The 26697-nt window shown below is 42.9% G+C and overlaps 1 protein-coding gene across 2 annotated transcripts in view; it reads right to left on the bottom strand.

Moving 5' to 3' along the window:
• LOC115459021 (BTB/POZ domain-containing protein KCTD3-like) overlaps positions 1-26697 on the bottom strand; it is a 112228-nt gene that overhangs the window by 50935 nt on the left and 34596 nt on the right. For both annotated transcript variants that reach the window (XM_030188882.1, XM_030188881.1), the window contains exons 3-5: positions 14034-14079; positions 5353-5426; positions 961-1019 (exon numbers count right to left, since the gene is read on the bottom strand). In XM_030188882.1, the coding sequence (XP_030044742.1) occupies positions 961-1019; positions 5353-5426; positions 14034-14079 (179 nt within the window). The remainder of the gene's footprint in view (positions 1-960; positions 1020-5352; positions 5427-14033; positions 14080-26697) is intronic.

The raw sequence follows: 26697 nt of genomic DNA, 5'->3' as shown, positions 1-26697 counted from the left end.
CCCCCCTCCCTCCGTCCGAATGTCAGAAGCGATCTTCTTACCTCGTGGTTACAGCGCGAGCAGCACACAGTGAAAATCGTGCAGGCTCGCGCTTCAGCCTTCCTTTGTCTGTCTATCAGCTGAGGTCCCGCCCTCATTTCCTGTTTCTGCAAGGGCGGGACCTCAGCTGATAGACAGACAAAGGAAGGCCGAAGCGCAGCCTGCACGCTTTTCACCGCGTGCTGCTCGCGCCGTAACCACGAGGTCAGATAAGGACAAGAAGATCGCTTTTGACATGATTCGGATGGAGGGAGGGACAGAAGGTGGGCCCTGGAACTCGGGTGAAAGGGACGGACGACGGGTGGGCCCTGGAACTCGACGGATGATGGGCGGGCCCTGGAACTCGGAGGGGAGGGGCGGAGCTATGGGCATGCGGCGTCGGGCCCCCCTGGAGGCCCGGGCCCGGGGACTTTTGTCCCCCCGTCCCCCCCTCTCGGCGGCCCTGACTCAGAGAAAAAAACCGGTAAGTATAGAGGAACAAGGGAACAACTGCAAACACAGCAGCTGTGGTGTCTAGCCTTTATAAACCTCCCCCTGGAGTTGGTTGGTAGAATGAGCATGGACAGGGCAAGAAAACCATGTGCTGAACTCCATCCAGCAACAACCATTACCACCACCCTCTCCAATCTATTACTCAGCAAGCTAAGGTAGTTGGAGAGCAGAGTGACTGGCTGATGCTGAATTGGGCTCTTTGGATCTGCTGCTGAGTGGGTGCAGGTTGTGGCCTTCCCCCTCATTCAGCTGAAAGACAGCTCCTTAAGAACTGCAATGCGCTTAATCATTGTAAACACTATAGCAATGCTGAGTAAGGAAGATGGTGCAGAATGAATATATGCAACCTAGGCTATTAGAATGTAAGTGCACATGCCCTAAAAGAGTTCTAGGATTCAGAGAACACAGTATAAAACAATGCAAGCTTACCTAGAGGAGTAATTCCATAGAATTCAGCTTCATGTCTGAGTACATTAATACTCACGCCTCTTAAAAAAAAATAACAAATAATCTTTAGACAACCATACGTTTATTAAATCCCAAAGGCTTGCAAATTAAAATATTCAGGAGCCTCATAAAAAGGGTACCTTTTCTATCCTGCTAGTTTGTCAGTATTCTTACAACTAATTTTATTCATTTCATTGTGTAAATAGCTACTTTGATAAATCTACTTTGCAATAAGAGAATTAAATGCAAGCTATTTTCCAAAATATATTGACTAGTGTGCATGCTTTGGTTCAATATTTTTATAAGAAAAAAAAATCTACACACAAGACTGCACAAATGCAACAAGGTCTGCAACCAAGAGGATACCCTTGAAGAGGTACACACTGTTTTTCACAGCAAATCTATGAAAACTTGGCCGGTTCAAGTATTTGGAAGTTAAAATTCAGTGACGTGCCGAGTCATACATTGAAGAAATCCAATGAGGGGAAGAAGGGGGGAGAGAACTCATCAGAAATGTATTTATTAATTTTTGCTACCAACCTTTCCAATAAAAATGGCCCAAACTGAAGTAGTACAATAATCATGGTCTATCTAAAAATAATGCAGTAATATCAAAATCATAAATAATAATACTACAATAATTCATATATAATACAAAAGTCTAATAACAAAAAAAACATCTAAATTGTGTTTGATGATCACAAAGTAGTCAAAAAGTGTGACAAAGTGGGGGTCACGGTAAGGGATATTGAAGGTATAGTAAAACAATGTGATAATGGGGCATTAGAGGGACTTCATGAAGAATAGTGGGCATGATATTCAAGGCAATTTAAGCAGAAAGGAGCCTCTTCTGCCACCTTAAATTGCTTCTAGCCACCTAAGTGGAGTTTTCAGTGGCACTTAACCAGACAGTGTCACTGAATATCCCCACAGACTGCCCAACTAAAACGTAGACAGGTCAGGGGCAGCAATGGGAACAGTGCTGGGGAAGAGCCCGAGGGTATGCAGGTGTCGATGATATTCTGTGCCAGCATCTGCATAGCTAAGCGGCCAAATTTAGGACAGCTGAGAAGTCAACCTAAATTAGGCCACTTAGATATGCGGGTGCCAGCACTGAATATCAGGCTGGCACCAGATAACCTCTTTTTTTTTCCCCCTTTCCCAAAACAGACCCCCCCCCCCCCCCCCCCCCCCCCCACACACACACAAAAATGCACCCTCCTTCCCTCACCCCTCCCTGTTCCTTCCGGACCTACCTGTATCCGTGACCTCTTGCAAGCCAGCTGCAGCAAGAGGTCGAGGCACCCATTTTGGACAGGCGCCGCAAGGGACAGGAATGAGGGGACTGCACTCCTGCTCCCAACAACTCCACTGGACCACCAGGGATACAGGTGGGCCTACCTGGACAGTTGAGGGGTGGTGGGGTTCTTGCCATGGGCTGGAGGGAGGAAAAGAAGGGGCACTGTCGGGGGCAGGAGGGGACTCGGGGGCTCTTTTAAAAAACAAAGTTACATAAGTACATAAGCACTGCCACGTTGGGAAAAGACCAAAGGTCCATCAAGTCCAGCACTCTGTCTCCGACAACGGCCAATCCACGCCCCATAAACCTGGCAAAAAAACCCAAATTTAATAATGATGATCACTGGACTTTTCCTTCAGGAATCTGTCCAGACCCCCTTTAAACTCAGCAAGGCCAGCTGCAGTCACTTCCTTTTCCGGCAATGAGTTCCAGAGTCTAACTACGCGCTGAGTAAAGAAAAACTTTCTCCGATTTGTTTTAAACCTACCACATTCTAATTTCATCTTGTGTCCCCTGGTTCTATTATTGTTAGAAAGTGTAAACAAACGCTTCACATCTGTCCGCTCTACCCCACTCATTATTTTGTAGACCTCTATCATATCGCCCCTCAGCCGCCTTTTTTCCAGGCTAAAGAGTCCTAGAGTTATGCGGGCCTTGGCCCAATATTCAGCTGGGATCGTATAAATCATATGAAGGCCCCGGCTGAAAATAGACGAGGCCCGCATAAGCTCCGGCGCACAACCCACCTGAAATTATCTCCCAATATTCAGTGCTGGTGCCTGGACATGGCTTGGCACTGAATATCAAGGGATAATTTAGCAAGCGACGATCAGCATTTAAAAAAGTGCTGACCACTGCCGGCTGAATATCAAGGGGAATGTGTCCAGTTGAGGATTGCAACTGCCTAAGGATATGGACAGACTGGAGATAGCAGCACTATTGCAATGGTAAGTTGTGGTAGTTGCAGAAAGTAACCAAAATTCTGCAAGACTAAGTACGTAAGCATCACCATACTGGGACAGATTGAAGGTCCATCAAGCCCTGTATCCTGTTTCCAAGATCCCAAAAGAATAAAACAGATTTTATGCTGCTTATCCCAAAAATAAGCAGTGGATTCTTCCAAGTACCTCTTAATAACACCTTATGGACTTTTATTTTAGGAACTTGTGCAAACCTTTTTTTATACCCTGCTAGGCTAAATGCTTTAACCACATTCTCTGGCAACAAATTTCAGAGTTTGATTACACATTGAGTGAAGAATTTCTTTTAAACTGATTACTTAGTAGCTTCATTGCATGCCAGTAGCCCCACTATTGTTGAAAAGAGTAAACAAGCGATTCACACCTACCTGTTCCACTCCACTCAGTACTTTATAGACTTCTATCATATCTCCCCTCAGCTGTCTCTTCTCCAAGCTGAAGATCCCTAAAGCCTTTCCTCATAGGGAAGTCGTTCCATCCTCTATCATTTTTGTCGCCCTTCTTTGTATCTTTTCTAATTATGCTATATCTTTTTGAGATATGGTAACCAGAATTGTACACAATATTTGAGGAGTGGTAGCAGCAGGGAGTGATACAAAGGCACTATAATATTCTCAGTTTGGTTCTCCATTGCTTTCTTAATAATTCCTAACATTCGTATCCATCACTACACACTGAGCCGAGGGTTTCAACATATCATCAATGGTGACAACTAAATCCTTTCAATGGGTGGTCACTCCTCATAAGCAACTTTGCAACATGTAGCTATACTTTGGGTTCCTCTTCCCTACATGCATAATTTTGCACTTGCTCACATTAAAAGTCATCTGCCATTGGATGCCAAGTCTCAAGGTCCTCTTGTGATTTATAAATATCTTTGTGTCATCACTACTACTACTAATCATTTCTATAGCGCTACCAGACATACGCAGAGCTGTACACATTATACACAGGTACTTTTCTCTGACCCTAGGGGGCTCACAATCTAAGTCACTGTAGACAATACGCTGAACTGTTCTGTGCAGTGTGTGGCGACAGCCAAAAAAGCAATCAGGATGCTAGGAATTATTAGGAAAGAGATGGTATTTAAGATCAATACTATAATGCCTCTGTATTGCTCCAAGGTGCAACCTGTCACCTTGATACACTGGACAGGGCGTCGCCATTTTGAATACGGCACTGGAAGAGGAGAGTGTATGCTACACCCTCCTCTATCACAGTGGTACGGGGGGGGGGGGGGGGGGGGTTGGCTGCTAGACCACCAAGGAGGGTGGGGGGTTGTGTTGGCAGCTCATTTGGGTCACCAGGGATGTTTTGGTGTAAGAGGGAGGTTGGGGGACTGGAGATCCCCTGTGCCTGGTGTTGGGGGGACTGGAGGTCTGCTGGACCTCCAACCCCCATGTCGCTGTCTGAGGGGAGCTTGGGGGGGCACTAGGCCACCAGGGATGAAGAGATGGCGGGGGTCCGGGGGGTCCAATGGACCTTAATGTCCTGCGTTTGACAGGTTCAGGCTATTGACAGCACATGCTCAGGCACAATCCTCCCGCTCTTTTACCTCTATGATCAGAGCTAATAGAGTGCCTAAATTTGAATGCTATTAGCTCTGATCATAGGGGCGTTAATGCCCCGTGCTGTTCCAGCACAAAGTTTAGAGCACTGCTTGGAATGGCGCGGAGCTTCTGATCATTGGGACATTAGTGACTGTTGTTTAGAGTGTCCAATATGTGGAGAGAAAAGACTTGGGAAGTCCTTACTTTGAATTTAATAAAGCTATTGTTTTACTTACAACTATTATGTGTGGTGTATTCCTAAGAGTTCCAGCCCTGGTGCAGAGTCACATTACCACAAGCTCTTGAAACTGAATTACAATGTGATTTAAAAAATTCCTGAAGACATAAAATAATTTTGAGGCCCTTTTCAGCTTCTTTCAAGATGAGATGTTATAATAATTGAGCTTGAGTAAAAAAAATAAATACTAAAGCAAATTTTGCATTACCTACTAATTATTTTTTTTTATTGCAGCAGTACAATAAGGTGCACATGAGGGAAGAAGAAATTTTAATACTTTGCAATAGTATTTGTATTAGCACATACCTTAAGTCTAGCTCCTTTGTTCGGAGAAAGTTGAGAATAGGTGCAAATGCAGCTGGATCTCTGTCAATAAATATCTGCAAATGTAAAGAAGCAAAAAGGAGATTATCTGATTGAATTTTAAATTTAACAGAAATATATGCTATGGACTGTATTCAAATGAAGCTCGCTGTTTAAGTAGGTTTTCCTTCTTCATTAACCAGTGTTATAGAAACACAGTGGGGCTCATTTTCAAAAGAGAAAAAAAGTCTCAAAATGGCATAAAGTAGCTTTGAGATGTTTCGAAACTTGGATTTGAGACATTTTTCTCTGCAGTGCGTCCAAATCAAAAGGGGGAGTGTTGGGGGTGGGATTTGGGTGTTGCGGCCATATGGACCATCAATCTCAACATTTGCTGAGCTGAAACCTGCTGGTTGCTATGGACCTGTGAGACAAGCGTTATTAAGGTATTCACTCTCGCCTCAGAAATGAAGGCCCGAGCCTGCACTGTATCCAGCAGGGCTCTTACGTATTCCAATAAGTGAACTGGATGTAGGTGGGACTTGGGGTAATTCAAGACAAACCTCAGTAGGCTCCAGCACCTGAATAGTTAGGCGCATGGACTCCATGGCTCCTTCCTGAGATTTGCTCTTGATCAGCCAGTTGTCTAGGTAGGGAAACACATACACCCCCAGTCTGCATAGATATGCTGCGACTTCCACCAGACACTTGGTAAAAACTCTGGAGCAGATGCTAGACCAAATGGCAGAATATGATACTGATAGTGGTGTCCCCCCAGGTGAAATCCGAGATACTTTCTGTGACGTGGAAGTATCAAAATGTGGTATAGGTGTCCTTTACAATGGCTTTCAAGGTTTGAAGGTGCTTCTGTTGTGTTTTATTATGTGTTTTGGGTTTTTTTTTGTTTTTATTTCCCGCTTTGCATAAAGGCCGTTTATATAAATAAAATATAAATATTCTGCAAGTCCTGAGAACATAGCCAATTGTTTTCTTGAATTAGAGGAAGAAGGGTGCCCAAAGAAATCATCCTGACTTTTACCTTGACCACAAAATTTGTTCAGGGCCCTTAGGTCTAAGATGGGCTGGAATACCCACGAATTTTTGATGACAAGGAAGTACCTAGAATAGAATCTCTTCTTCCCCTGGTGGCAAGGGTTCGATTGCTTGGGCCTGCAGAAGACCATAGATCTCCTCTACAAGTACCTGCTTGTGCTGAGAGCTGATGAAAGGTGCTCTCGGTGGGCAATTCGGTGGTCTCTGATGTCAATTCACTGTGCACCAAAAATGGACTATTTAAAGAACCAACTGGTCGGAGGTTACAAGGAGCCACCTGTGCTGCTAAAACATGAGCCTTCCTCCAACCGGTAAGCTGACCAGGATGGATACTTGCTGGCGGCTATGCTCTGCTAGAGCCAGTCAAAATCCCATGCCCTGTTTTGAATGGACAGCCGGCTGGGAATTCTGAGCACGGGGATGGCAAGGCCGGGGATGGAAAGGCCTAGGATGCTAGCCTGAGTCACCTGAGCAGAGTGAGCGGGAAGCAGGAACCTATGCCTTTGAGAGTAATAGGTTCGCCACCTAGGCCTGCTGGAAAACCTTCTTGTTGAAGAAGACGCAGATGGAGGATGGTGAGACAGAGTGTGGATGGTGTCCGTATGTCTTTTTTTATTTGGAGGTCAGTGACCTCTTCCACTTTTTATCCAAACAAATTGTCCCCTTTGCACGGCATGTCCTCAAATCTCTCGAACTGCTGGTTCAAGGTCAGAGACTAGCAGCCAGGAGAGTCTGCGCATCCCCACAACCATGCCACAGTCTGGATGCAACATCAAAAGTATCATAGGCACCCCTGGCCAGATAATGCCTACACTTCATCTGCTTGTTGGCCAGCTGGTGAAGCTCTGTGGCTTACACTGAAGGGAGAGAGTCCGATAGACTCAGTGAACTGTTCACTAAAGATTCCAAGTAAAGGCTCATGTAGAGATGGTAGGACTGGATGCGGGCAACAAGCAACGAGGCCTGAAAAGTCTTTCTTCCAAATGAATCCAAGGTTCTAGCCTCTCGTCCCGGGTGCGCCGAGGCACGAGACCAAGAACTATTGGCCCGTTTGAGAGCGGATTCAACCACTATGGAATGGTTAGGCAGTTGTGTCCTCTCAAACCTGGGAGCTTCCTGGATACGATAATGCATCTCCACCTTTTTGGGTGCGACTTGCACAGTGAGGGGAGACTCCCAGTTCTTCAATAGTGTGTCCTTAAGGATAAGATACAATGGCACAGTTACCCCTTCCTTAGGAGGAGAATTATAGCCTAGGACAGACATTTCCACCCTACGCTCTTCCTCCATCTCCATCTTAAATGGGATGGCCACTGCCATCTCCCTCATAAAACCAGTGAAAGAGAACACCTCTGGTGGAGATTTCAGTCTCTCTCTCAAGGAGAGAAATCAAGATGGTATACCATGCGACTCCTCCTCCAAGAAATGATGTAGATCTTCATCTGACTCCCAATCAGCAAGAGTAATCACAATCATATTCTTCCACATATTCAGAGGAAGCTGAATGTCTGCATTGATCTCAGCCTGGTGGAGCGAGGTCTAAAGAGCCCTAAAGTACAGCCCTACTCTCAGATTCCGGGGAAGCTTCCTCCCCCAATGTTGAGTGCAGTACTGCATGTCCAGACATCGGCACCACGTGAGGCGCGGGCAAAGATCTGGGCACCGACACCAATGAAGCCTCAGTGAGGGCCTGGGGCTGTTCCTCTGGTGATGCAAACACCCTTGAGAAGGCCCCTGCAGTAACTGTGCCAGCTGCTTTCAGAGCATGCTCCTGAACCACTCATCAAAGGTGGGTATCGGCAAAGGCATGGGAACCAGGAAAAGGCAGCCTGAGAAGGCATCAGTACCCAACCAGTGGCAAAGACTGGGCCGCTCAATGACTTTTAAGAAGGGTGAGTGCTCCTCCTGGCACTGGTGCATCCAATGTCCCGGTGCTCCCAGGACCATGCGTCAAGAAGACCAATGCTTATGCTTCTTGGGATTCCCCTGATGCATAAAGCCTCGATCTCCTGGTGCAGACGAGGACGACGCAGAACCCGTGCATGTCCTCGGAGTTGGGTCTGATTCTAACCAGTTCCAGAGCCTACTATCAGCGCCCGGTGTCGAGACAGGTGGAGACCCCCTCAATGCTGGTGCACTCCCAGTGGATGCTGAAGTCTAAGCAGCCATGGAGGTCGATCCCACCGATGCTGAAGTCAATGTTTTGGCCTTTGAGGAGCCAAATATTTGCTCTTTGAGGCAGTCGCTCCCGCTGAGTTCTCACCTGCATTTTTAAACAGAGATCACAATCAGAGGGGTCCATGATCTGGGCCAAAGCACACGATGCACTACGAGTGCGGGTCCGTGGCAGAAATCACCCATCTACATTGGGAGCACCTTTTGAAGCCACTCTGTGCCTTCTATGACATTGAAAAAAGAATCTCGGCCAAATTAACTCCTGAATCTTGAACTCTCAAAAAGGGGCAGCAAATGAGGTTGATGCTGCAACCTAAACCGAGCAGCCACACCCGAAAAACAAAGAAAGCTTTAAAAGTCCAAAAAAAACTCTATGAAATAAAAGGAGCTCGACTAAAATGAGAGAGAGAAAATTCAGGATCAAAAGAAAAGAAAAATTCTATTCTGTGATTTCTATTCCGCTTTTCACTTGCGATTCAAAGTGGGTCACAGAGCAAAGAGATATCCCAACTGTACTGAATTACATTAAAATCAATAATCCAATCTTAGTAAAAATATCCATCTAAGTCATTTTTATAAAACATAACATTAAGAAATGAACAAACAAGTTTTCTCAAATGGGAAGGCACTTTACAAATATCAGCACAGGGTAAAGAACACACAAATGCATCCTCTGCTGCAGAAAACACAAGACTGGAGGACCCACGCATTGGGCAGGAAGGCACTTGCGCATGAACAGTGGGACACTACTAGAAGTTTCTACATTACTCATTGGTCAGCACCTGCACCAGGCTCTATTGGATGATGTTACCCAGATGTGAGAATAAGACGACCTGCTTGTCCTCGGAGAATACATGATATCAGAGATGCACATTTGCCAAAGCTGACATATTCCAAATTAATAAAGTCAATAAAATGGGGGGTTTTTCTGTCTGTTGTCTGAGCATTAAATTTTTCCCATTTGCTTTGGTACCAGTGTCTCTTTTCTGCTTTTCTTTGTTGTTTTTCCTAACTCTTTCCAGGGTTTCATCTCCATTGGACATGTCTTCTCTTTCAAAATCCACCAACCATCTCTGTGTCCCTATGCTTCCCCGTGTCCAGCTTATCCCGTCTCTTCCCTTCCTCTCAAGCCCACACTACTCTCTTTCTTGCCCCTCCTGCAGTTCAGCATCTTTCTCTCCCTCCCTCCTTCACTTGGGCAGCATCTCTCCCCCCCTCCAGTCTAATTTTCTCTAACTCTTCCTCCTCCATTACCCCAATGGGTCTGGCATGTCTCCCCCTGCATATCTGGCATGTCTCTCTCTTTTGTCTTCCTCCACCCCAAGTCCAGTCTCTCTCTACCCCCTGAAGGTCTGGCATCTATCCAAATTTGCTCACCCCCTCACCGGTTCCAGTCTCTCCTCTTCCTCCCTCTATCACTGAGCCAAGTAACCCCCTTCTGCTGCCCACCAAAGGCTCTTAACCAGAGGACTCATCTGCTATCATCACCAGAACAGAAGTTAATAACATCAACCCAACAAAAATAGGTGAGTTAAATCAGTCCTGCAGTGAAAATGTGCTAACAGCACAGAACAGATCATATATTGAACTGGTGCTAGTCGATCTGCCCTGTGCTGATGCTCTAAGCAGTAGATTATTTTGGAGGCAACTACACAGGTTTGCATTTAGGAAATACAGGTTGATGACCTTATGTACTGACATGTCTGACTTCACTTTGGAAGGGTCGAGGATGACACTTTGTCCTCAGACCTGTGCAAGCGCTCAGAAAAACTTTAAGGAGCCACATGTCAATCTCAATAGGACCTGAAAGTCATCCTTTGAGGCCGACCTTTTTAAAGTCACTGCACTAGGAGGTGGACCACTGAAGAGCCTCTAACATACAGTCAGCCAATCACTGCACAGAAGAGGCGATCTTTTCTTTTATCTGTACTAAAAGAAGCTTCTTCTTAGCATCCTAGTGTTGCAGAGACAACTGAGGCAGATCTTTCAGGCTTGTAAGGACATGAGTACAATGCTTCCTTTCAGCTTGATTGCGAGTCCAAGCAAAATTAGACACAGAATATAAGCCAAAATTCTGGATTTCTGTGCCACATTGCAAGCAGGGCTGGAACCCTGACTTTGGTGACATGGCAAAAAGTAAAAGCAAAATACCCATAATTTTATGATTTTCTTTTTTTTTATTTTAGGAAAAAAAAAACATCAGAGGACAAGCTTATCAGAAAACACCTTTGTTTTTATGTCCATTTGGCGGTACAGAAAACAGAAGGAGACTATTATGCATGTTCAGAACTTTAAATCAAATTCTAAGCAGTAGGAGAGCTATTCTATCCCAGCATGACCTGCAATGACATCATCTACTTGTGTACTTGACTAAGTCCTATTTATAGATAGAAATAATTTTTTTCACATACAATATTCTGCCTCCTCGCTCCATATCCAGATGGAAGAACTCAACATGACAGGAAGTAGAAAACTAGCCATAAGGACTAAAAAAGTGAAGCAGGAGGAATCCACATATCCATGGTAGCTCAAGTAAGAGACTGAGGAACAGTGAAGACAGCTATGTACACAGAACTCCCTCACATGCTCATACTTTTTGCTCTTTGACCTCTGTGAGGACATGGTTCACATCAGCACTGTCAGATAGCTTCACCCACTGGTGTGACTTATTTCATTCTGGTTGTAGATAATAAAGGAACACCAAACAAACAAGGAGGCATATACTAACCTACCAAAATGGAAGCAGATAGCAACAACAAACAAAGTAGTCCAAAAAGGAGTTCAAAAGTTTATTAATAAAAATATACCCAATGTTGCCACATTTTGCCTAATAAGGCTGCATACAGGGTCAGTGAGCATTTTCAAGCACAAGAACAGTACAACAAAAGTCTTCCAACAATCCGGCTCTCTCATAAAATGAGGGCAGGGAACCACCACTGAAACAAGTCAAAAGCATTTCAACGGTGTTTCCCTGCCCTCATTTTGTGAGAACAACTGTCTATCTAGCCCAGTATCCTGCTTCCAACTCTGGCCAATCCAGGTCAAAAGTACCTGGCAGAAACCCAGTTAGTAGAAACATCCCATGCTACCAATCCCTGGGCAAGCAGTGGCTTCCCCCATGTCCATCTCAATAACAGACTATGGACTTTTCCTCCAGGAACCTGTCCAAACCTTTTTTAAACCCAGATACACTAACTGCTGTTACCACATCCTCCAGCAGCAAGTTCCAGAGCTAAACTATTCTTTGAGTGAAAAAATATTTCCTCCTATTTGTTTTAAGAGGATTTCTATGTAATTTCATTGAGTGACCCCTGGTCTTTGTACTTTTTGAGAGTGAAAAGTCGATTCACTTTTACCCATTCTACACCACTCAGGATTTTCTAGACCTCAATCATATTCCCCCTCAGCCATCTCTTTTCCAAGCTGAAGAGCACTAACCTCTTTAGCATTTCCTCATATGGGAGGAGTTCCATTCCCTCTATCATTCTGGTTGCTCTTCATTGAACCTTTTCTAATTCCGCTATCAGGCTTATTTTCGAAAGAGGACACCCATCTTTCGACACAAATCAGAAGATGGGCGTCCTTCTCACAGGGTCGTCCAAATAGGTATAATTGAAAGCCGATTTTGGACGTCCCCCAACTGCTTTCTGTCGCAGGGACAAAGTTCACAGGGCATGTCTGAGGCGTAACAAAGGCAGGACTTGGGCGTGCCTAACATATGGACGTCCTCGACCCATAATGGAAAAAAAAGGGCGTCCCTGACAAGCACTTGGACGACTTTACCTGGTCCTGTTTTTCTTACAACCATGCCACAAAAAGGTGTCCAAACTGACCAGTTGACCACCGGAGAGAATCGGGGATGACCTCCCCTTATTCCCCCAGTGGTCACTAACCCCCTCCCACCCTCAAAAAACATCTTTCAAAATATTTTGTGCCAGCCTCAAATGTCATACTCAGGTCCATCACAGCAATATGCAGGTCCCTGGAGCAGTTTTAGTGGGTACAGTGCACTTCAGGCAGGTGGACCCATGCCCATCCCCCCCCTACCTGTTACACTCGTGGTGGTAAATGTGAGCCCTCCAAAACCCACCACAAACCCACTGTACCCACATCTAGGTGCCCCCCTTCACCCGTAAGGGCTATGGTAGTGGTGTATAGTTGTGGGTTTGGGGGGGGCTCAGCACACAAGGTAAGGGAGCTATGTACCTGGGAGCAATTTATGAAGTCTACTGCAGTGCCCCCTAGTGTGCCCGGTTGGTGTCCTGGCACGTCAGGGGGACCAGTGCACTACGAATGCTGGCTCCTCCCATGACCAAAGGGCTTGCATTTGGTCATTTCTGAGATGGGCGTCCTTGGTTTCCATTATCGCCGAAAATCAAAAACGACCAGGTCTAGGGACGACCATCTCTAAGGACGACCTAAATTTCAAGATTTGGGCGTCCCCGACCGTATTATCAACATGAAAGATGGACGTCCATCTTGTTTCGATAATACAGGTTTCCCCGCCCCTCCATCGGGACGTTTTGCGAGGACGCCCTCAGCAAAACTTGGGCATCCCTTTCGATTATGCCCCTCTATATCTTTTTTGAGATAAGGCAACCAGAACTGAATGCAATACTCAAGGTAAGGTCACACCATGGAGCGATACAGAGGCAATATAATATTCTTGGTCTTATTTTGCATCTTTCCTAATAATTCCTAGCATCCTATTTGCATTTTTGGCTGCAGCTGCACACTGGGTACAAAATTTCAGTGTATTATCTACAATGACACCTAAGGTGGACTTTAGCATCAGGTAACCATGATTCGGATTATTCTTCCCAATGTGCATTACTTTGCATTTGTCCACATTAAAATGTGTTTTGAGAACTTTGAATAGTTTTGTGTCATCTGCAAATTTAATAACCTCACTCGTCCTGATTTCCAGATCATTTATAAATATGTTAAATATTACAGATCCCTGCAGCACTACACTATTCACCCTCTTCCATTGAGAAAAATGGCTATTTAACTTTACCCTCTGTTTTCTGTCCAATAACCAATTCCTAATCCACAAGGACATTGCCTCCTATTCCATGACTTTTTCATTTTCGTAGGAGTCTCTCATGAGGAAGTTTGTCAAAAGCTTTCTGAAAATCTAGATACACTTTTGTCATACTCTTCTTGTGCTTTAAAAACTTCCACTGATCCCTGATGCAGCCTTATTAGGCGAAATGTGGCCACGTCATACAGTAAAACAAAGGAAGGCGTAATAGGCCCGCTGCTCAACATTTTTCTGCAGTGTTAATCTCTTACCAGAAATTCTAAAAAGTTAAATGACCTACACAATTAACTTCTGCAGTGAGGAGGCAACTGTGCTATTTTAAATGTATACTTGCACAGATACTTAATAAAATAGCTAAATTAAAAACCTATAAGTCTGGCTACAGATGAACCTGATGAGCTTTCTTACTTACAGCCCCAGTTTCATCCCGCAGTGTTGAAATTCGTCCACTTAGCAAACTGAAAAACACATAAAAGCATATGATTACTATCAACTGCGAATTACAATACGATACAGCATGTTTGCAAAGCATTGTTTCTCACTTATAGATGTTTTCCATTGAAGAAGGGCTAATCAGAAATATAAGTGGGTAATGCCATCCAGAGGTTCCAGAACAGGATAGCTCTCCCAGAGCTCAGAAATAAGTGAGAAGTTATGAGAATGCATGACTCTTCTGGTAATCACTTCAATACCTCATTTAATTCCATAGCTCAGAGAGGAATGCAACTGTATAGAATGTGGGAGGGATGGTGTGCTTTCAATTCTGCTGACTATGGAAAATATCTATTACAGGTGAGAAATAATGCTTTTCCATCAACAAGAAGGATTCAGTCAGGCACATTAATGGGCCCCAAGCTCAAGCCTGCTCAATTTAGTTATTAGGTTTTCCACTGTCCAACAGAAGTAAAAGAACATGGAAAGGATCTTGCAGGAAGTAGTCATATAACTGGGGAAAAATATGAAGAATCACTCCTGATTGGCCCCTTCAGAAATTAGCCCAGGTATATCCAGGATCCCAGTAGGAACACACATGGGAGACTGGATGTCAAGCCTAGTTCTCCTTCCTTGGCTGAAAAACTTGCCTGTCTTGGAGTTTCGCCAAGCCAATATGAGGTCCACTCATAGAGGTGGTCACCTGACCCCTAAGTAGAGCCACAGCTGCTTCTTTCAGTCCTTACACTTCAAGGTCTCAAAAGGAGTTGATTCAGAAAATTTCTCTGACAAATAATGGTGTCAGTCACATATGCTGCTGACAGGTCCTGCACGGAACTTTATTCCAGGCTAAAATCTGAGGCTCTGGGGTACTTGAGGGCTACTAGTTTTGCTCAGCAAACAGCATTGCCTTGCCTGCCACCACCTAGACTGTCTTCTCCCAAGCTAAAGGCCAAGATTGCTGGAGTTCTAGATGGCTGACTATGGTCTCAGACTTGACATGGACCTGTTTCTCCACCAGGATCACTGTCACTGCTTCAGCTGCCCCAGACCACAGCCCCCCTCCCAGCCTATCAGGCTCAACTCTATGGTATAAAATAACCATGGAGGAGACTCCTATCAATTTGCCAGAGACAACTGTGAAAGTCACCTACTCAAACTCCTTCCAGTCTCCTGAGAGAGAAAGAGAAAAGTAGCCTTGTGACTCTGTGCTAATGGAGGTCACACTGAAAGGAATCTAAACTGGGAGAGAGACAAATGGATCTAAGCCAGGTCACAAGTACCTGGCAGAAACCCAAATCATGGCAACACTCCATACTACAAATCCCAGGGCAAGCAGTTGCTTCCCATGTCTGTCTCAATAGCAGACTATGGACTTTTCCTTCAGAAATCTGTCCATACTTTTTTAAAACCCAGATATGCTAACCGCTGTTACCACATCCTCCGGCAAAGAGTTTCAGAGCTTAACTATTCATTCAATGAAAAAATATTTCCATGTAATTTCCTCGAGTGTCCCCTAGTCTTTATACTTTTGGAACGAGTAAAAAAAAATTGATTTACTTCTACTCGTTCTGCACCACTCAAGATTTTGTAGACCTCAATCATATCTCTCCTCATCCGTCTCTTTTCCAACCTGAAGAGCCCTAACCTCTTCAGCATTTCCTCATACGAGAGGAGTTCCATCCCCTTTATCATTTTAGTCACTCTTCTTTGAACCTTTTCTAATTCCGCTATATTTTTATTTAGATACAGCAACCAGAATTGAACGCAATACTCGAGATTACCTCTACTTCAAGAAGCAGGTAAAGCTTGGATTTTCTCCAAGTTTAATATTTGCTATCCCACCCTATGGAAGCCTTCAGGGCAGTTTACAATATAATATAGCGAGAAAAGAAAAAGTAAAGCATAACTATAAGACATGACATAAAGAGGGCAGTAGGGGTAGAACTATAATCATGACAGTAAACCGGGTATTTTATTTATTTATTTATTGCATTTGTATCCCACATTTTCCCACCTTTTTGCGGGTTCAGTGTGGCTTACAATATGAGTTGAATGTTGGAAATACAATTGTTACAGATAGTTATGGATTATATTATGCAGGGTTATGCGAAACAATTGAGGTGTCGTTAAGGGATGTAATAATGGAACATAGGCATTGCAACTTTGGAAGGAAACAATGGGAGCTTAGGGGCGATAGAAAGGTATGAAGTCATATGGTATATAACTTTCTGTGAGAAAAGGTATGAGTGATGTGATAATACGGGAATGGGAGTTCCGAGGTGAATGTACGATGCATTAGTGAACAGTAAGTGTGGACTTTATGTGTTTTGTTTCTTTCCGTAGACTTGTTCGAAAAGATGAGTCTTCAATAATCTGCGGAAGGAAGCTTGCTCGTTGGCTGTTCTTAGGTTGCGCGGCAGTGTATTCCAAAACTGCATGCTCATGTGAGAAAAGGTTGACGCGTGTAATGTTTTGTATTTCACGCCTTTGCTATTGGGGAAGTGGAGGTTAAGGAAGGTTCGGGATGATCTTTTGGCATTTCTGGGTGGTAAGTCTATCAACTCAGACATGTAGGATGGGGCTTCACTGTGAATGATTTTGTGGACTAATGTGCATACTTTAAAAGTGACACGTTCCTTGAGTGGAAGCCAGTGCAGTTTTTCTCTTAATGGTTCTGCACTTTCATATTTTGGCTTTCCAAAGATGAGTCTGGCTGCCGTATTCTGGGCTGTTTGAAGTTTCCTCAGTGTTTGTTCTTTGCAGCCTGCGTATAGTGAGTTGCAATAATCCAAATGGCTGAGCACAAGGGATTGCACTAGGCTGCGAAAGACGGATCTTGGGAAGTATGGTCTTATCCTTTTTAGTTTCCACATGCTGTAAAACATCTTTTTTGTTGTGTTGTTAGCATGAGTTTCAAGCGTTAGGTGGCGGTCGATGGTGATTCCAAGGATTTTTAGCGTTTCTGAGACTTGAAGGTTCAGGTTTGGAGTGTTTATGGTTGTGAATTCTTTTGTGTTGTATTGAGAGGTGAGAATCAGGCATTGAGTTTTTTCTGCATTTAATTTCAGTCGAAATGCATCCGCCATGTGTTCATGATGTGTAGGCTTTGATCAATTTCGTTGAAGATTTCGTTTATGTCCTGTTTGAAGGGGATGTATATTGTCACATCATCAGCGTAAAACAGTAGGATAGCTCCACAACAATCAGGCCAGTTCCAACTATCAGTCATAAATAGGTAGTATTATTGATAGAAATCAGCAAATAGGTAAGTTTTAAGATCAGCTTTGAAGTTCAATAGGGAAGATTGTAATCTTGACAAGTTGAGGTCCTTGTATGGAAAAGATAGTCTTTCTAATATGTTCATGAACTAGTATACATTAGTTTGGAATTATAAATTGGCTCTTTTGAGCAGACCTTAATATCCTGTGTGGACAATAAGAAATTAAGAGTCAGGAAACACATAATGGGTCATTTGAGGATAGAGTTTTGAAGACAAATAATAGGATTTTATAGGTAATCCTATGAGTTATAGGTAGCCAGTGTGCATCTTTAATATAGGATGTAATATGGATGAATTTCCTAACCTTTGCTATCAATCTGATTGCTATGTTTTGGACAATCCAAAATTCCTTAACCCTAAATCCCTGGTATAAGAAATTACAATAATCTAGTTGCGTTATGACTAAAGAATGAACCAAAATATTAAGTGCTCTGGGTTTATAAAAGCAACTGCGAACTACCTGAGAGATTTGAAGACAGAAATGAAGTTCAGAGTCTAGTAGGACCCCTATAATGCAGACTGTATCTACTTGAGGTACCTGAATACCAGAAAGAATGGGTATAGGCAAAGGTGTATTCTCCCTAAGCCTTTAATACATAGGGTGACTGACTATACACTCATTCTGCACCTGGATTAGTTTTGGAGGCCGTACCTTGCGAAGGATGTTAAAAAAATGGAAGCGGTGCAAAGAAAAGCTACGAAAATGGTATGGGATTTGCGCTCCAAGACGTATGAACAAAGACTTGCTGACCTTAACATGTATACCCTGGAGGAAAGGAGGAACAGGGGTGATATGATACAGACGTTCAAATACTTGAAAGGTATTAATCCGCAAAAAAAATCTTTTCCGGAGATGGGAAGGCGGTAGAACAAGAGGACATGAAATGAGATTGAAGGGGGGCAGACTCAAAAAAGATGTCAGGAAGTATTTTTTCACGGAGAGGGTGGTGGATGCTTGGAATGCCCTCCCGCGGGAGGTGGTGGAGATGAAAACGGTAACGGAATTCAAACATGCGTGGGATATGCATAAAGGAATCCTGTGCAGTAGGAATGGATCCTCAGCAGCTTAGCTGAAATTGGGTGGCGGAGCAGGTGGGGGAAGAGAGGTTGGTGGTTGGGAGGCGAGGATAGTGGAGGGCAGACTTATACGGTCCGTGCCAGAGCCGGTGATGGGAGGCGGGAAATACTGCTGGGCAGACTTGTACGGTCTGTGCCCTGAAAAAGGCAGGTACAAATCAAGGTAAGGTATACACATATGAGTTTATCTTGTTGGGCAGACTGGATGGACCATGCAGGTCTTTTTCTGCCGTCATCTACTACGTATGTTACTATGTTATATCTTGTTTAACTTTACAAAGAAATTGCCTTTAGTTTAGCCACCTATATCTGCACTTGGCCTCTTAGCTATATGGTATACTCTATTGTAGAAAAACATTACTATCATAGCTATGTTATTTGAATGCTTTTGGTGGGTGGGATAGCAAATCCTGAATTAAACTTGAATTAAACTTAAACTTAATTGTGTGCTTATTAGATATTTCATTAGTATTATCCTGACATCATATTATATCTGTGTTATTTGAATTTCAGTGCTGTTAAATGTGTATACTTTTGATCCTGTTTCATGGTAGTCCTATTATTAGGTTTCAATTTGCTGTTTTCAAGATTCTCATTCATTGTATATATGTTTATATGTATTCATTTTACTTTGTTATGCTGTTAACAAAATTGTAATTTTTAAGTTAAACTGTACCTGCTATGCACTGCCTCGGGTGAAACTCTTCATAATGGTGGTTAATAAATCCCAATAAATAAATAGGGTGATGTCGCACCACAGAGCAATACAGAGGCATTATAGTATCCTTGCTCTTATTCACCATACCTTTCCTAACAATTCCTAGCATCCTGTTTGCTTTTTTGGCCACCAATGCTCACTGGGAATGATTTCAGCATATGGTCTACAATATCATCTAGATCTTTTTCTTGGGTGCTGACTCCAAAGGTGGACCCTAGCATCAGGCAACTATGATTTAGATTATTCTTCCCAATGTGCACCACTTTGCATTTGTTCACATTAAATTTCATTTGCCATTTGGATGCCCAGTCTTCCAATTTCGTAAGCTCTCCCTGAAAATTTTCACAGACTGCATGTGTTTTTAACAACTTTGAATAGTTTTGTGTCATCTGCAAATTTTATCACCTCACCGTGGCCCAGCATTCACCATAAACTCTCCCTTCAAAGCTGCATGACTGACTATGGAAGAACGGCAGCCTGTTAGAGGAACCTAAGGAATGCTTAAGGTCAATTCTCTCCAAATACTTGACCTGCTCAGCTCTGTACTTATAACCATACTTCAAACAGCAAACAAAGGAAATCAACAACTCTATAACATGAGAGCTACTGTGGCCTCTCGCCTGATATAAATTCTCCCTACTGCTGCGTGACTGACTTAGAATGGCAGTTTAAATGAAGAACCCTACCTAATTACAGCAAGTCATAGCGTCACTTTGAAGTCTGCACACCAGCACAACCATACCTCCCCACCTTATGAGTTCCTGAGACACCATGACCTCTCCTCACCATCAGTAGCTTCCACTGTCTAGAACTCAGTTCTGAAAACTTTAACAGCGCATATTTAAAACTGATAAACAGCGCTAAACCATGTGAAAAAGCTACCACCATGAAATGGCTCACATGGATTTGCTTAGTCCTCTTGAGAATTTTGGGTGGCAACCTACCAAATAACTTAAAGCCTAATCCTATCCCTGTAATCCATAATCAGTCTAGAAAACCCTGTACTAAGAAACACCCTAAATGTAATGTCAGATACCTGCTAGACAATGCCAATATATACCGTCAGAATACTACTATGATTACAGACCAGAATAAAATGGCTAACATTCGATGGCCTAAAAGACCTCACTACCTTTTGCAATTAACCAAACAACTCTCCCCTTTGGAACACAAGTCTCAACTTACTCCTGTCCTAGCCATCTATATCAACGCTAGATCTGTGAGGAACAAGGCTCTCTTACTCAGGTATCTGCTAGACCTGGGCTTTCTGTTTATCTCAGAAACATGGCTCACAGAAGTTGATAATCTGATACTGCCCCACATCTATCCACCCGATTATGGTATTCTTCATTCTCTAAGACAGGGTAAAAAAGGAGGCGGACTTGCTCTTATCTTTAACTACTTTAGATAGTTCTGGGGTTTTCCTTGAACTTGAATACATGCTATGCAAATTCTGCAATGATTCAAAAAGAGGCAAATCAAATCAACCTACTCTTCATTTACCGTCCTCCTGGAGCTTGGTCCAAGGCAGAACCAGTACTTGTAGAGATTACTTCCTCTGCCATGTCACAATTCTCAAGGATTATCTTCCTGGGAGACTTAAACCTACACTTGGAAAATGATGCAGACATCACTATCCACAACTTCAAATCATTCCTGAAGGACTGTGAACTAACTACATTTTCTGAGGGTGCAACTCATGAATAAAGCCATATCTATGACATCCTATCCTAATAGCTTGATTAGTTCATTCAAATGGAAGCCAGTACCATGGTCTGACCTTTTTCAAATGGATTTCACCACTGATATCTGTAGGTCAAGCTTAACCAGCAACAAGTCATCCAATCTCCACCAGAGGTAAAATAAACGAGGCCACTTTCTGGTCAGGGCTAACAGATTCCCTCACTACCACATCTCCTACACATGGTTTGATCAAATCCCACTGGGACACCAAGGTGAAAGCCACACCACACAAAATTGCTCTATTTACCACTAAAAAGGTCAAGACATCCAGAAATTTGCCATGGTTTACAGAGGAACTATCCATCCTAAAAAAAGAAATGTCAACGCCTTGAAAAGCAATGGAGAAAGAACAAAATACTACTAATAAATCCAAATGGAAGTCAGCCTTCCGACGCTACAAAAAGAAGGTAGCTGACTCAATACTATAGCAGCCTAATAGGTCAAGCTGATCTTGACAACAAAATACTTTTCTCCTTAGTTAAAACACTAGCTTCCACTAATAAGGATGAGCAATCACAGAAAACATGTCCCATTGCCCAAGACCTTGCTGATCATTTCGCCAATAAGATCCTACAAATTAGGTCTGAACTACCTTAGGCTACTCCAACAGAGGAAAATAGCCCAACCAGTAGTTCGGCCTTAATCACCAGAGATCCTACAACCCGAGCACTCAAAACTGACCAAAACTGGGAATCTTTTCAACCACTAACAGCTAAGGATGTAAAATCAATACTGTTGAAATGCTCCCGAGCCAACTGCTCCCTGGATCAACGCCCAGAACACCTACTCAGATCCATCCCTATGGAAGCAGTAAACTGGTTACTCGAAGACCTCAATGAGCTGTTAAAAACTGGCTCTCCTCCTGTTAATATGGGCAAAAGTGTTCTCACTCCACTACTGAAGGGACCTGGGCTAGACGTAACACTGCTTTCAAATTACCATCCAGTGGCAAGCATACCCCTTTTTACTAAAGCATTAGAAACTTACATTAGTAAACAACTCTCTTTTTACCTGGAAAAATTTTCTATTTTACAGTGGTCACAATTTGGCTTCAGATCATCTCATAATAAAGAAACATTACTGCTAGTTCTGCCTACATATGTCAAACAACACCTATGCAAAGGCAACCAAGTAATTCTTCTCCAATTCGATATATCAGTGGCGTTCGATGCAGTTGACTACACATTGCTATTAGAACGCCTGGATCAGATAGGAATAACAGGGACTGTGCTCAAATGGTTCAGTGAATTCCTTTCAAATCGAAGTTATTCTGTCAAGCAAAACAGCCAACTTTCCAACTACTGGTCTACTAACTGCAGGGTCACGCAGGGATCTCCCCTCTCACCAATCCTGTTCAACCTCTTTATGTTATCCCTTGCCTCAATATACCTGGGACTTAATGAACTACTATTATCCAAGTAAATAAAAAAAAAATCTAAGTAAATAAATCCTGCTTCTCTTACCAGTAACAGCATCAAACAAAGATCCAACTCAATCTGTAGCAAATGGTATGACTGCTGTTAGCACCTGGGTCCTGACCAATAAACTGAATGCACAAAAAAACAAGGTCCTACGGTTCCAAAATCAGGGAGTTGAGGTTCCATCATCAATATCTTTGTCCAATGGTCTTTTTAACAAGGCATACCACAAAGAACAACAAATATAAATGCGTGCATCTCCTCTACCTTTACACAGACCTATTTTCATAATATCTGTTTGTTCTAAACTTCTACTATGTTACTCAAAATCTCTATGTAACAATATGTAATTATTTTACAATATCTGCTTGTTTTAAACTTCTACTATGTTACTCTAATTCTCCATGTAACAATAAGTAACTATGTTCTAATCCAATACCACCAAGAACGATACATTGTAAGCCACTTTGAACCTGCAAAGAGGTGGGAAAATGTGGGATACAAATGCAATAAATAAATGGTCAAAGCTTTACAGTTGAATCTGAAACTAGAGTATTAGGGATCTTGCTTGATTCTTCACTCATCTTCCTCTTCCCATATTAATCAGCTATGGAAGAAAACACTATTGAAAATGAGACTGCTACGTCTAGTCAGACCATTCTTTGATGAAAAAGCCTTCGTACTACTAGTCCAAATGTTAGTCCTACCTCACTTGGATTACTGTAACGTTCTATTTCTTGGTAATAAGTGTCAATATCAGAAAAATCTGATGCAAGATCAAAAGTCCATAGTTTGTTATTGAGATGGACACAGAGGAAGCCACTGATTGCCCCAGGATTGCTAACATGAAATGTTACTACAAACTGGATTTCTGCCAGGTACTTGTGATCTGGATTGGCTACTGTTGGAATCAGGATACTGGGTGTCACACTGGTCAGGGAATCTGTCACACACTGGTCAGGAAAAGTGAGCCCTTGGGCCACTACCAATAACCGGCAGCGGCAGGTGAACCACCCAAACAGGCAGCAAGGCGGACCACAGACAGACGGGCACAGGCCGGACTGGAGCAGCTGGACTGAAACAGAAGCAATAAGCAGTAAGCAGGAGAATAGTCCACGAATCAAGCAGAGTCTTACTGGCAGGCAGCAAAGCAGAATAAACCAGGAAAGAAGCAGAGTCTTGGGCAGGCAGCAAGCAGTAGAATAAACCAGGAAACAAGCAGGGTCTAGCTGAAACTGAAAGTAGCAAGGTAGCACTGCAACAAACTCTCACAGATGAAAACTCTTCTGAGGACCTCTGTTGCAAAAGCAAACTAGAAAGTTTCCAGGTGGTTAATAAAGGCAAAATACCAGGGAGGTCACCAGGTATGGGTGCTGCTTAGTTCCAAAAATCCCAAGACAGTCTGGAAGACCCGGACCGGACTGATTTCTGGAACATGGGAAACAACAAGCAGATAGTCCATCGCAGCCACCAGGTGGCGAAATGAATAAGAGCACGAAACATGGGCACAATCGTGACACTGGGCTAGATGGACCATTGGTCTGACCCAATATGGCTATTCTTGTGGAGTAGAAAGTGTGTTATCTGGTTGTCCGGAGAAGATAAGTGCTATAGTTTCATCTAGATAGAGTTTAAGTTTGTATTTTTGAAGCCCGTTCACAATGAGAAAGTTTATCATTTGTTTCTATGATCTCTTGTATTTTTGTGAGGTCAAAAGCGGTCAGTATTTAAATGTCATCTGCACAGATGAATGATGATAGGTCGTATTAGTACTGCTAGGGGAGCCATAAAGACGTTGAATAAAATAGTGGCTAAGATTGAACCTTGGTGGACACCGCATATGAGAAAGTATGGGAATAAGACACTAATTTACATAACACCAAAGCAGACCAAGCAGTCCAGTCCACTCCTGCCATACAGTAGTCATAATGGCAGAATCACCCAAACATAACACTATCCTTCTGGGAACAGAAAGGTTTTCAGATGGTTCCAGAATGTCAAGTAGTTCTTTTCATGGCACAATGACAATGGCAAGTTATTCCACTCCAATGGGGCCAATCACCAAAAAGCTCCATTCGATCCTGCTTTTATAAAACATTCTCTCTCTGCTGTCCCAATATATTCACATCTTGGTCTACTTCCTCCGTCCTGGAAATGTGGCTACATCCATCCCCGATTGAAAGACCCCAAATATGGGGTCTTTCACGTAATTTTCGTACCATCGCTATCTGCAATTCCTTTCTAAGGTTACTAAATCGACTGTTTGGCCTGGATGGAAGATTATCTTACCTAGGTAAATGTCCTTCATCCTTATTAGACTGTGTTCAGACAGTCTAACAGTACTGTGACCATCCTGATAGTTTTGACATCCTTTATTCATCATAACTTGAAAAGGACAAAACTGTGGTCCTTATTTCTTGAAATCTATCAGTAGCATTTGACCTGATAGATCACGAGCTCCTTATTGCTCGGTTACAAGGCAGAGGGATCAGCAGTACCGTTTTTAAATGGTTTCGTTCCTATTTCTCGCAACATACCAATATTGTTCTGAGGCAGAATACCTGTTCTCAGGCCTATATATTATCATTTGGTGTCCTCTAGGGGTCCCTGTTGGTCCCCAATTCTTTTCAATATCTTCATGGTGCCTCTTCTTAGCCTGGCCCAAAAGTCCACGCTGACGACATAGAGATTGTTGGCACCACTAACTGTGACAGGTCATTCTGACCTTTAACCACAAGATGACTGCACTTGCTGACTGGTTAGAGAATCATCAACTAAAACTGAACCTGGATAAATCCAAGGGACAACTGCCTGCTCAAAAGCATATTCCACTCTATGCACCCCTATTATGATTGCTACTGCCATTGGGCCCATTGAGGAATCTATAAGGGTGCTGGAAGTATACTTTGACCAGCATCTGGATTTGCATCATCAGTGTCTCACATAGTCCAATGCGGTTTCTTAAAGCTGTAGATGATCTCCTCTGTTAGAAAACTCTTTACCATGCCCGCACTTCAGGTCCTTCCCCATTCACTCGTCCTCAGCCATTTAGACTACTTCACAACATTATTAAATACTAAATCTGTATTTCTGATATTAGGAGTCTCAGACTTGTTCAGAATATGGTTGTGAAACTGTTAATTAACTCCAGGAAATTTGCCCATGTAATCCCCCCCCCCCCCCCTCCCCACCACACACACACACTCTGTATGAAAGACTGGTTACCTGTCTCACACAGGATAATCTACAACACTCTGCTCCTGGTCTATAAAACTTATCACTCTGGTACCACACTTTACCTCGCCCAACTGTAAGCCCCTTATGTTCCTAATATGTCATTATACTCGTCTCAGAATTATCTGGGTGTCCCCTCATTCTGGGTTATTGGTCTTTACCACCATTCAAGCATTCAAGGTTGATGTTTAGTGTGGTGGATCCTTCACTCTGGAATGCACCAGCATTGCCCTGCCGTCTGAAGCATTCTCTGACAAATTTTAAGGAGGGCTTAAAAACTTTTCTTTTCAGGGATTTCTTTGGGGTGGGATTTCTTCTATTCTCAGCAATGGCTCCTTTTACTGGCCTCCAGGGGGAGGGGGCAGGGCAGGTATGTCTACTGCCATTATGTCTGCTTCTGGTCACATCTCTGTCTGTCCTATTATTAGGAAACTTCTTTTCTTCTCTTTTCATCTCTTTCATGACTTATTTATGATGGAATGTAAACTGCTTATATAGGCTACTGATTAAGCAGTATATCAAACACTAATTAAACTCGGAAAGGTGGGAACTCTACTATGATACTGTACTCTCTTCATTGCTCTCATCGGGGATACATTTAATAAAGCAACCTGACTGGATCTCAATCTCCTCCCAGGAACATACCAATCAATCCTCTCTTGTAAATATTTGGGACCTCCAATAAAGTACAAAGGGTCACTCTCATCAATTTAAATTGTAATCGAGTTGGTATGGATAACTAATGCTATTAACAGAGGCCTAACAGAGCACTGCTTTGAAACACCCACAATTGCCCATGCAGCAGAATTTCGTGCCACCTGTAAATGCTTTTTTTTTGCCAAAACCTACAAAGAAGCCATTGCAATAATTAAAATGGAGCAAACTTAAGACTGCACCAATATTCAAAACATGCTCCTATATTATCTCACCAATTTATTTTCCAATACACCATTTTCAATACCCATGATATCTGGGGCTCCAAACTCAAAACTACCATAAGGAAATTAATTTCAGTTTCTCTTTCTTCAGAGTTCTACTGCTCACAATCTGATTTCTTTGGTTTTCCATTTCAATTTTTTGTCTACATATTTGTTTCTAATCTGTGTTTCTTTTCCACTAGGTGATAGTCTTGTTTTCCTTGTGTAACCATATTGAGGGATTCTTTTATCAT

The sequence above is a fragment of the Microcaecilia unicolor genome, unplaced genomic scaffold, assembly GCF_901765095.1.
Source record: "Microcaecilia unicolor unplaced genomic scaffold, aMicUni1.1, whole genome shotgun sequence".
NCBI classification, from domain to species: Eukaryota; Metazoa; Chordata; class Amphibia; order Gymnophiona; family Siphonopidae; genus Microcaecilia; species Microcaecilia unicolor.
Note: the sequence above shows the minus strand (reverse complement) of the source record. Positions and strands in the feature narration are given on the sequence as shown.